At 43.0% G+C, this 12,688-nt stretch overlaps 1 protein-coding gene across 1 annotated transcript in view; it reads right to left on the minus strand.

The window, feature by feature from the left end:
* Positions 1 to 5,192: 5,192 nt before the first annotated feature.
* Positions 5,193 to 12,688, minus strand: part of COL4A2 (collagen type IV alpha 2 chain) — a 269,480-nt gene continuing 261,984 nt past the window's right edge. Inside the window, exon 49 of the mRNA XM_077482894.1 lies at positions 5,193 to 12,595. Coding sequence (XP_077339020.1) covers positions 12,341 to 12,595 — 255 coding nt within the window. The 3' untranslated portion in view covers positions 5,193 to 12,340. The remainder of the gene's footprint in view (positions 12,596 to 12,688) is intronic.

The raw sequence follows: 12,688 nt of genomic DNA on the forward strand, positions 1-12,688 counted from the left end.
AAAAATCCAATAAACTCAATTTTAGTCATACATTTAGGCCAAAATGTATTCAGCCACATGTCTTTGGTAAAAAAAAAGTCAATAATTGTATATTTATTGGTTTGCGCAAAAGTTGTCACATCTACAAACTAAGGTACGTTTTCTGCAATTTACGCAGCTTTTAGTTTACGACTGCCTATCTCATTTCTTGAGGTGCTAAAATGGCAGGGCAGTACAAAACCCCCCCAAATGACCCCATTTTGGAAAGTAGACCCCCTAAGGAAATTGATAAGAGGCATGTTGAGCCCATTGAATATTTTATTTTTTTGCCTCAAGCGATTGAATAATGACAAAAAAAAAAATTTTTTTTTTTTTTTACACAAAGTTGTCACTAAATGATATATTGCTCACACATGCTATGGGCGTATGTGAAATAACACCCCAAAATAAATTCTGCTGCTTCTCCTGAGTACGGGGATACCACATATGTGGGACTTTTTGGGAGCCTAGCCGCGTACGGGGCCCCGAAAACCAAGCACCGCCTTCAGGCTTTCTAAGGGCGTACATTTTTGAGTTCACTTCTCACTACCTATTACAGTTTTGAAGGCCATAAAATGCCAAGATGGCACAAAACCCCCACAAATGACCCCATTTTAGAAAGTAGACACCCCAAGCTATTTGCTGAGAGGCATGTTGAGTTCATGGAATATTTTATATTTTGCCACAAGTTGCGGGAAAATTACAAACTTTTTTTTTTTTTTTTTTTTTTCACAAAGTTGTCACTAAATGATATATTGCTCACACATGCCATGGGCATATGTGAAATGACACCCCAAAATAAATTCTGCTGCTTCTCCTGAGTACGGGGATACCACATATGTGGGACTTTTTGGGAGCCTAGCCGCGTACGGGGCCCCGAAAACCAAGCACCGCCTTCAGGCTTTCTAAGGGCGTAAATTTTTGAGTTCACTTCTCACTACCTATTACAGTTTTGAAGGCCATAAAATGCCAAGATGGCACAAAACCCCCACAAATGACCCCATTTTAGAAAGTAGACACCCCAAGCTATTTGCTGAGAGGCATGTTGAGTCCATGGAATATTTTATATTTTGCCACAAGTTGCGGGAAAATTACAAACTTTTTTTTTTTTTTTTTTTTTTTCACAAAGTTGTCACTAAATGATATATTGCTCACGCATGCCATGGGCATATGTGAAATGACACCCCAAAATAAATTCTGCTGCTTCTCCTGAGTACGGGGATACCACATATGTGGGACTTTTTGGGAGCCTAGCCGCGTACGGGGCCCCGAAAACCAAGCACCGCCTTCAGGCTTTCTAAGGGCGTTACAGTTTTGAAGGCCATAAAATGCCAAGATGGCACAAACCCCCCCCAAATGACCCCATTTTGGAAAGTAGACACCCCTAAATTTAGGGGTACACTAGTGAGACTAGGTAATAAATGGCGGGTGCCCTGAAACTATAAAAAAATAACTAACCAACCAGCGTCACCTGTAACAGTTATATGGTGATCACTGGTGAAAGGGTTAACTAGGGGGCAATCAGGGGGCTTTATGCGGTAGTATATGGGGGTCCCTGGCGCTATAAAAAGCTGCGGCGAACCTAAATACCTACCTGCCTAACTAGCGTCACCTGTGACACTAATACAGCGATCAGAAAAACGATCGCTTATTAGGCTGGGTTCACACTGGAGCGATGCGGGAACGCCACGAATGCGCGGCGGGTTCCCGCATCGCATGCCTCCCGGCGGCAGTTCACACTGCCCTATGCGAACTGCTGGGAGTGTCAGTGAAATGTTACTGACACCCCCAGATCAGTTCGCATATCGCAGTGCGATCTGCAAACTCGGATCGCATGGTGTGAACACCCATGCGATCCGATTCTGCTGCGGGCCAAAAAAAGGGTCCCGTGCGAATTTGCGGCGGGTGCGGCGGGTGTGGCGGGTGCGGCGGGTGCGGCGAATGGCTGAACTCGAATCGCACAGAGATCGGATGTGATTTGCACTGCAGTGCGGTGCGAATCACATCCGTTCTCATAAACCGCTGCAATGTGAACCCAGCCTTAGTGACACTGGCGACGGGGGGTGATCACGGGGTTAAACCTTTATTGGGGGGGTTAGGGGGGTACCTTAGAACTAAAGGGGGCTAACCCTAACTGCCCTAACAGTTATTAGTCACAAATGACACCCGCCGGGTGATCAGGGGGTTAAACCTTTATTAGGTAATAAATGGCGGGTGCCCTGAAACTATAAAAAATAACTAACCAACCAGCGTCACCTGTAACAGTTATATGGTGATCACTGGTGAAAGGGTTAACTAGGGGGCAATCAGGGGGCTTTATGCGGTAGTATATGGGGGTCCCTGGCGCTATAAAAAGCTGCGGCGAACCTAAATACCTACCTGCCTAACTAGCGTCACCTGTGACACTAATACGGCGATCAGAAAAATGATCGCTTATTAGGCTGGGTTCACACTGGAGCGATGCGGAAACGCCGCAAATCCGCGGCGGGTTCCCGCATCGCATGCCTCCCGGCGGCAGTTCACACTGCCCTATGCGAACTGCTGGGAGTGTCAGTGAAATGTTACTGACACCCCCAGATCAGTTCGCATATCGCAGTGCGATCTGCAAACTCGGATCGCATGGTGTGAACACCCATGCGATCCGATTCTGCTGCGGGCCAAAAAAAGGGTCCCGTGCGAATTTGCGGTGGGTGCGGCGGGTGTGGCGGGTGCGGCGGGTGCGGCGAATGGCTGAACTCGAATCGCACAGAGATCGGATGTGATTTGCACTGCAGTGCGGTGCGAATCACATTCGTTCTCATAAACCGCTGCAATGTGAACCCAGCCTTAGTGACACTGGCGACGGGGGGTGATCACGGGGTTAAACCTTTATTGGGGGGGTTAGGGGGGTACATTAGAACTAAAGGGGGCTAACTCTAACTGCCCTAACAGTTATTACAGTCACAAATGACACCAATGCAAAAAAAAAAATGACATTGGTGTCACTGTGACTGGGGGGCAGGGGTAATTGGGGGGGTGATCGGGGGGTAAAGGGGGGGTGTGAGTGTGCCTGGCATGTTCTACTGTGTGTGTAGAGTGTTGGTGCAACTCACCGATCCGCTCTCCTCCGTGTCGGAACGAAAAATACCGACACGGAGGAGAGAATACATCACTTCCTCTCCTGTGTTTACATTACAGGAGAGGAAGTGATGTCACGGGGGATTCCTATTCGTCGGGAGCGATCGCGAGGGGGTGGCCATGAACGAATGGCCGTCCCCTCGTCCGGGATCGCTCCCGCACGAATACCGACCGCCGCAGGCACCGGGCGGGGGCCCGATCGGGCCCCCGACCCGCGGGAGGCAAGGGACGTACATGTACGCCAATATGCCTGCCCGTGCCATGCTATCGACGTACATCGTCGTGCGGCGGTCGGCAACTGGTTAATAAACATATGCCGCGTAAACACGATCGGAATTTCGGCCCGCAAAAGACGGATGAGAGTTTTTCGTCGGAAAATGCGACCATATGCTCCATCGGTCTTTTGCTGGCAGAATTCCAGCCAGCAAAAAATTGAGAGCATGCTCTCGGTTTTTTGGTCGGGAAAAATTCCTATCCGAAAATGCGATAGTCTGTGGCAATTCCGGCGTGAAAAATTCCTATGCATGTGCAAACAATTCACCGCATGCTCGAAAGCATTGAACTTCATTTTCTAGACTTGTCGTGGTGTTGTACGTCACCGCGTTCTTGACGCTCGTAATTTCAGCGTCAACTTTTGCATGACCATTTGTATGCAAGGTAAACTTGAGCGGAATCCCGTCAAAAGCCATCGTATCTTTTTCCAACGAGAAATCCGATCGTGTGTACGTGGCATTAGAAGTATTATCTTTCCAAAAAAAAAAAAATAAATTAACCACTCTTCACAATCATGCCTTATTCATGTCTTCCGTTTTTTGGCAGCACCTATATTTGTGAGTGAATGAACCACACGAAGGGCAAAATGTCTGAGCACCTTGAGAATTACTACTGCATCCATCAAACCAGATATTGATGTGCTAGCTAGCGTATCAAAAATCGCACTAGTTTTATGTTGCCCTCTTACTTTTATAATAACCAATATTACCAAAAAATATATATTTTTATTATGCTGAGCTGTTGGGGTCAGGTTAAAAAAAAACCTGCACTAGCCTGTGGGGAATATTCCCTTGTAATGTAAATGGTCTGTTTGCCTTTAGTAAATGGACCCCACTGAGTCTTTGAACAGTCTTGGATCCTTCATAGAAACCAGTCCACACATCCTCTCAGTAAGGCTTCATGCACACTGAGTGTTCAGCCCCAGTACATGAGGCATCAGCGTCTGTGTGGGTGTAAGGTACAAATGCACCATCCAGCTCCACTGTCGACAGTCTGTCAAACTCAGAGATGCTGCTGGACAACGCACCAAGCAGTACTTGCATTTAGTGTGGTATACACCCAGGGGCGAATGCCTGAAGGTCAAGCAGTTTGTGTTCTGGGCATTCGTCGTTGGGCACATACTGCACTAAACATAAGTACTACTCAGTGCAGCAGCTGGCAGCATATCATAGAAGACAAAAAGAATTTGGCTGCACACCACCGCCGGTCCAACTGAACTTATTTACACTATACAGTACAAGTGACTGCCACCAGGACATGGGACACAGACATGTTGACGCGTTTCACACATTGTGATGCTAAGGAGTCTATGTATCGAGCTCTGGTTTTGAAGAAGCACAATTTTAGTATGAAACGCGTCAATCTCATTCATGCCCATGTCCTGGTGGGAGTCACTTGTACTATATCTTGTCAATAATAACTGTTGGACCAACGGTGGTGTGCAGCTGAATACTTTTTTGTCTTCACTATTGCTATGGAAGCGAGCTGGGGCTAGCACCTAGTCCACCCAGTCCTCTTGGATTACACTTGCCTGGTGCAGCATACTGCCCCTCAGAGTTTGACGGGCTGCAGGGCTATATGATGCACCTTGTACTTTTCACCCATACCTAAATAGGGAAGCCTAATGCACTGGTCCTAAAAGCATAGTGTACACAAGGCCTAAAGTGAAAGTAGATAAAGTGTGTTTGGTTGCTGATGGACAGCACAGAAGATGATCTTATCAGACACTGTCATTTAATTGGGCTGGTAGAATCCATTTTTACGTAATGCGTAAGAAAGATAAGTAATTTTATAAAATATAGTTTTATTCAAGATAATTACAACATACTTGAGAATGAAACAAAAACAAAACGGAGTAACAAATATAAGAAAATGCAGTCGTTTTTTTATCATGCGCTAGGTATGTTAGTGAAGGTTGACTGCTTGTTGCAGTGCAGGGCAGAATTGCTGTTTTATAAAGAGCAGTATTGTCTACAGTTTACTTCCACACAGTGAGCATTGTTCAGGGCTTCACAGGTGATTAGGACTTCAAGTAGAAAAACAGCTGCAAACGTTTTTTTTTGTGTCCTCGCTCTGCAGGGAATTTCCCATGAAAAATGTCAGTATGGGAATGAGCTCATTTGCAGGTATATAGTAGTTGGTAAAGAAAAAGAAATGCAAACGTGGTTGTGCCTCAGGTTTGTAAAGGATATCAGTGGGTAGACTAGACGATACTCTGAAATATATATGTATAACAGCTGGATTTTAACTCTTCTCTGCTGGCTTTCTTGTAGAAGTGATGTAGTGGGTAGCTGTAAAAAGGTGTAGGGTCACCAGATTGTTTGTTTGTTTAGCTGATCTACCTTGGTGAAAATGAACCCGCAAGCACTCAGCTCTGAGCACTTCTGGGTTCAGAGCTGGGAAAAAGCTGCTCAATCAGCTTTAACAGAGTGCAGAGGCAACATTAGGGTTCTAATAGATCCCTGATGTCTCCTGAAGCCTAATGCACATCTATGCAGGTTGCAGTTTGCATATTCCAGGTGCATTTTGCATTTTTTTTTATTACACGGTTTTGATCCATTAAAGATTATGGAACCCAATACCAGAAAAATATATCCCGGGCCCTTTCTATAAAATGCACAGGTGTGAACTACATCCATAGAAAACCATGGGAAATGGACTGCAGTGTGCTTCTGCAAAACTGAAAATGCACAAAAAAATGCATAGGTGGACATCAGGCTTTAAATAGAACCGCTCACCTGCAGTATGCTAGCACATAGGGGCTTATCACCCCCCTTGTAATAACAACCTATTATAGGGGCTCACCATTAAATAAAAATAAATGAACATAATTTTTACATTAACTGCTTGCCGACCACCCGCCATCAGAATGGCACACCTCCACTAATAGCTTTTAAGAAGTATAAGGAATACGTGTCGCCGCATGATGAAGGAGCTTGTGCACATGGCTGGTGGCTGCGATGGCTGTCGGCTACCCGCTATTGCTCCTGAGATGGAGAGAACGGAGATCTATCCATGTAAATGGACAGATCTCCGTTCTGTCAGGGGTAAGGAGAGCGATCTGTTGTTCCTACTGCTTAGGAACAACAATCGGTCTCCTCACCCAGGCAGTCCGACCCCCACCCCCAGTTAGAATTGCTCCCTAGGACACACATTTAACCCCTTGATCGCCATTGTTAACCCCCTTTCCTGCCAGTGGCATTTATACAGTAATCACTGGCGATTTTTATCTCTGATCGCTGTATAAATGTCAATGGTCCCAAAATAGTGTGAAAAGTGTCCGATCTGTCCGCCGCAATGTTGCAGTCCCAATAAAAAATGCAGATTGCCGCAATTACTATTTACCAAAAATATGTAGAAGAATACATATCGGCCTAAACTGAGGAAGAAATTTTTTTTTTTTTTTTTGGGGGGGGGGGGGGGGGGGGTATTTATTATAGCAAAAAGTTAAAAATATTGTTTGTTTTTTTTTTTTTTTCAAAATAGTAACTTTTTTTGTTTATAGCGCAAAAAATAAAAAGCGCAGAGACAATCAAATGCCATCAAAAGAAAGCTCTATTTGTGGTAAACAAGGCTGCAAAGCATTTCACCTGAAATGAGTGGTATGCGGGTGCAATGGCAGGCACTCGGTACAGCTGCCTGCCTGTACCTCTTTTATGGGCAGACAGTTACTGAAGTGCAGGAATGTCACTGAATTACGAGGGTGCTCATAATCACAGTTTGAGAGCTACAGGCACTCTGGTGTGGTATTAGAGGGGACTTGTAGTCTGTTTATTCACAGATCCCTGGCAGAGCCCCGCGCAGCCTCGCTATTTTGAAGATGTGACAGCGTGTGTGGGGAGAAGAACCCCTGGCTGATGTCACAGTGGATTGTGGGAGTGCAGAAGGCTGCTCTAAAGTAAAATGTTACACCTAAAAACCATGTTTCAACAGCTCCTTTAAGATAAAAAAAATATAAAAAGTTTAATAAAATAAATGACCACCACCAGGGCCTGTACTGAGTCTCCTGTAAGAGGGGAGAAGGGCTGCTGTAGAGGGGCCCAGTGATGAATCGAGAATGGGCTCAGGTAAGTGTTTAAGGGGGTGCTGGGGGGAGCAACTTTTTTTTTTTTGCCTTAATGCAGAGATTGTATTACAGTAAAAAAAATACTTTTTGCCTTTTAAGCTTTGAAAGTGGCTCTAAAGTGGTATTAAAGTCAATTTATTTTTCTTAAATCATAAAAAGTAAGAAAACTCACATGTATGTAATTTTGGTAAAATGAAAGTCCACCTCACCCGCCACGATCAGTCGCTGGATTAAATCTGTAAATGATATTTATGTGACGGAGGAACATGCTCTCTTCCTCTCGAAAAATGTGGTTTTATTGAACACAATTTTGATGTTCTGATAGAGACATGGATTTCTTGCCTTCCAATCTGGGATAGAGAGACAGCTTGCATTTCTTTTTTGTGTTTTGTTTGCTCCCTCCTTCTTTTGCACTATTTACTTTTTACCCGCCATATAATGTAATGAGGATCCCTCCCTGTGTCTCCCCATTAGCGACATATGTTTCTCTTCTGAGGGTCGCAAGCCTGATGTTGGATACTTAGGTCAAGGTCTCTCCTCTGTTTTTTCAGTCTTGGACATTAAACATTTATGTCTTGGCTCAATTGCTGTTTAAGTTGGCCTAATGTCCCTAAATATGTTTTATTACCTCTGATGAAAGGACCTGAAATGCTGCCAACCTGTCTGGCGTTCTTTGTACTCTGTATGGATTGTTGCTATAAATAAAGAATAAAAAAAAAAACCAAGTTGACCTTTTTGGAGCTTGGTTTTTCAATTGTCTACCACTTGGCAGAGAATGGGCATCAAGCAGCACAGCCAGGAGGCAATTGTAAAACCAAGCTCCGAGGTAAACTTTATTTTTAACATTTTTTATTTGATTTAAGATAAAAAGACTTTAATACTATTTGAACTGAACAAGGAGAAGATAGAACCTGATTGGTTAATATGCACAGCTGATCAGGATTCTGTCTGCTCCAGTTTTAGTAAATTTGCCTAAAATGTTTTGTGGTTTAAGAAATCTTCAGGCCTAACGTGTACATGCTCTGGCAGCAAAAAGTTTAAGGCTGTCTTCACACTGGAACACGCAGTGGCTCATAGCAGGAGTCCGGTGTGTCTCCATTCACCGCTTTCAGGTCCGATTTCAGCCTGAATTTTGGGTTGAATTCGGACCTAAAACAGACCAAAAGATGCACAGGGCTCCTGAGAAATTCACTCCGGAGCCGCTGTAGAGATGTGTGAACCGGCTCCACAATCTCCTGCTATGCGGGTTGGATGCAAATCTGCATATATGGGAACCCAGCCTAAGGGTCCTTTCACATGGGGGTAGATCATCACTAATATCCGCTTGCTCAGTGGGGATCGAGCAGGAAGATGACAGATCTGTCTCTGCACGCTGTGCAGGGACAGACCTCTCAGAGTGCCACTCTCCCCTATGGGAGATCGGATGCCCAAGGACCGCAGTGTCCGTCGTCACCCCATCCGATCTGATGACTGATGGAAAAGTAGGTTTTTCCTCCGTCACACTTTTTCGGATCGGAGCGGGTCCGATGTCAGTGGACATCTGATGGTCTATGATCTAGAGGTCTATGGAGCATCCGTTCAGGTCCTCCTAAAAAAAAAAAAAAAAAACAAAAAAAAAAACTGACAGGTGGACCTGAAGGGATCAGTAGTGTGAAAGAGGCCTTAAGCAGCTGAGGGAGGAATTCCTGAATCAAGATGCAACCATGTAGTAAATCTATTTAACTGCTCATTGTTAGCATTGCATGGCTGAGAAAAAGAATTGATAAATTTACCCTCCCCGTATTGTGTTTTCAGGTTTCAATGAAAATAAGTGGATGTTTGAAATTAAGACAGCTTCACTTCATCTGGCTTTCCTCTCTAGCAAATCAAGCCCCCCATATGCACAATCCTAAAGTAATTCATGACACTACTATGTCCAGGGTGTCTAAATCTTTATGCAGTGTAGATCAAATCACACTGCTTTAATTAATCGCTTCCTAATACACTTATTACAATATAAAAACTGTAACTTGAATGAGCAAATTTTGTTCACGTTCCCCTATAAACTGATTTTGTTCTGAAACGCCCCCTAGTGGACAAGAATGTCCTGAAACACTCCAACAAATGTTCAGATTGAGATTTTCTGTACTTGCTGACTTTTTAAAACAAACTCACAAATGTTACCATTTTAGTTTTTATAAATGTCAGGAAAAACTGTCAGAAAAAACAGGACCCATAAAAAAAGTTTTTTTTGTGTGTAAGGTATAATACAATTGGTGAAAATGTTGTCCAAGTAAATGTTGTACAATTTGAAATAGGTGGCGTTTTTTACCTCCATATCTCCTAGTTGTTTGGTTGCAGATTGTAAACAAAAGCCTTCTAGGCAAGCGCCATATTTACATTCAATTGCTTGTACATATATGTTCACATGATGATATACAAAACATGTTATGTGATATTAAACAAGGTAAAGGATAACATTTTTCAGGCATATATTTAAACAGTAAGCAAAATGTTACTATGTATTAAGCTGTAGTGAATACTGTCAGGTAATGGCAATCAAATCTTATTTACATGTTTTAAGCAAATACTATATACATTATAGCAGATAGATTTATTTCTACTTTGTGAGTAAAGTAATCCAGATCAATCAGAGTGAAAAGATATGGTTGCTCTCCAGTGCCCATACACAACTACAAATTTAGTGGCACCATTTTGCGTCAGACTGGCAATCCTGAAAAAGCTGTGGTCCTGATACTGAGTAGGATTACAACAGTGTAACACATGCAAGTACAATGAATAGCCGGAGTGATGGAGAGAATTAGGCAATGAAAAAACTAGAAGCTACACAAATCACAAGCAAACTTATATTGGTTACAACCATTTGATATTTCTTTAAATGAGCTCAAACAGTAGTTTGCAGCAGGTGGGCTTATTTGCAATCATTGGCATGTCCACTGTGTGCCTGAATTATATTCTAGTAATGTTGTTCACAACTCACAAGTGTGCAATTGAATGGGAAATGATTTCGACAATATATGTACCCATGAAATGCATGTTCATGGGGCCAGTTTGCACCTATGCAACATGCTTCTTTGCAACTTGAAAAAAGGTGCAGGCACTTCTTTGGTATGGCCGTACATTTTTTTTTGGCCCCATTGACTTCATTGGGAGTGCACAAACCTAGCCTAATATTTTTATTCCTTTTTTTCTTTCTTAAATAGGTTTTGTTTGGGATATAATTATCTCCTTGTTTCTATGCAAGATGAACCTGGATGCCAAGAAATCTAGAATTGGAATAAATCTTTTAAAATTGCAGAGGGCCTGTCCACACAAAACTGATGCTGAGAGGTTGAATCACCTACTGGTTCATGTTGTCCCTCTAGAACGCCACCTGTGAAATCTCCATCCTTGAGTCTCCAGATCCATGGCAGCTCAACAGCTCTCATTCACTCTGCAGGATTTTGTTCCTGTGTATTCTACATTATAGAGAATGCAGCAGGAGAAATTCAACTCAACAGATGTGTTTTAGGAGCTAAGAGATAATTATGATCCCCCATGTGTAAGTGCCGGTGGGTAGAGTGAAACGTGTTGAGGGCATGGCCTGGTAGGGGTCCAGGCTGAGACTGCCATTCACTGTTATACAGCAGGTCTTAACTTGATGTGCTGCTCCCAGGACACCTAGACATTCTCTGTTATTGCCTGGAGCATAGAAGAGCTCCCTTCCCAGCCAGCACTCACAGCGATGGGCACAGGACTTCATTCCCATACAGCCTGAGCGGCTCACACACATATCCTTGGTTCACAGTGTGTTTGAGAGTGGCAACATTTCAGATGATACAGCTCAAAATTAAAGTGGAACTTTAGTCAGAAAATTAAGTCCTGCTAGATCACATCAGGCTGGTCCCTTTTGTAGATATGTAAAACATTAAAAATAAGTGACTATACTGTATAAAATCCAGTAATACACTGTCTCACCCTACTCTGCACATGCTCAGTTACTCTCCATTTTTAGGTACTGCCGAGTGTGTAGAGGCTGATCTGCTGACTGCCTTGAAGCAGAATTAAACCCTGCTATCCTTTACAGCAGGGGCCTCAAACTTGTGGCACACCAGCTGTTGCGGAACTACAAGTCCCAAGAAAGCTGCTTCTGTTTGATCTGCCATGGTGCTGCACATATGACTGGTTATGAATGGTTATGATACCAGCCATTTGATGGTTTGACAGTTTGGTTGAGAACAGGAGCCAACAGACAGTTATCAATCCCGGCATTCCAGGAATGTAACAGTTTTTTGGGCTTAGTTCTACTTTATAATTTGCTGCTGTTCAGAGGGTTCTGAGCTTCAACAAGAAGACACACAAGCAATATTGGAGTCAATTTACAGCACACAGTAATTTTAGTAGCACAATTGTTAATATGGAATGTATGTGCCTTGCTAAAGAACATTATTATTTTTTTTTTATCAAGTTGTTATGGGTAAAGTTCCACTTTAATTAGCAGGTTTGGGTGGACATGCCCTGTACTCACCTTACTTATTATATGCTATGTAGTTGCCCTAATGGTCTAATGCAAGAAACAGTGCATCAGCCAAAAATACATGGGTTTTCATTTTTTATTTTGTCTGGTAATATAACAAATGAAAAACACCTTGTATATAAATATGCTTGGGCTAACTTTAGCTATACATGTTTATGGCTTCAGATACTATGTTCTAAATGGATGTTCTGGAAGACACATTGATCCCAGCAACAAGTAAAAAAAGGAACATTATATGTAGGAGTAAGAAATGTGTGATCAGCTTGTATTTAGTGAGGTAATAAGTTAAAAAATATAGCACCAATATTAATTCTGTTAATTAGATTTTTCCACATAAAAAAATATATATTTTACAGGTATTTCATGCAAACTTGACAGCGACTGATATGAGTTCTAATCAGGCCAGCTTTCAGTGTATCTGAAGACGGAGAGCTATGGAAGTTGTCCTCAATAGTGGTAAGCCAGAAGCTGTACTTGTTGGCAAAATAGTGGCAAGTCCCACGAGCACCATTGCACTCAATGAATGGAGTCGCTCTAAAGTCTTCCAGGCAGCTCCCGGGAGAAGAAAGGGACTGTCCTCCTCCCTCGTCACCTGCGGCTGTATGCTGGAACACAATGATAGCAAATGTTAGTCTGGTTGATAAACAAACAGCCCATAGATTCATCCTCAATCATTATTTAAACATTCAACAGTTCAC

Source organism: Lithobates pipiens, unplaced genomic scaffold (assembly GCF_037356315.1).
Source record: "Lithobates pipiens isolate NorthernLeopardFrog02 unplaced genomic scaffold, aLitPip1_a1.2 Scaffold_16, whole genome shotgun sequence".
Taxonomy (NCBI): domain Eukaryota; kingdom Metazoa; phylum Chordata; class Amphibia; order Anura; family Ranidae; genus Lithobates; species Lithobates pipiens.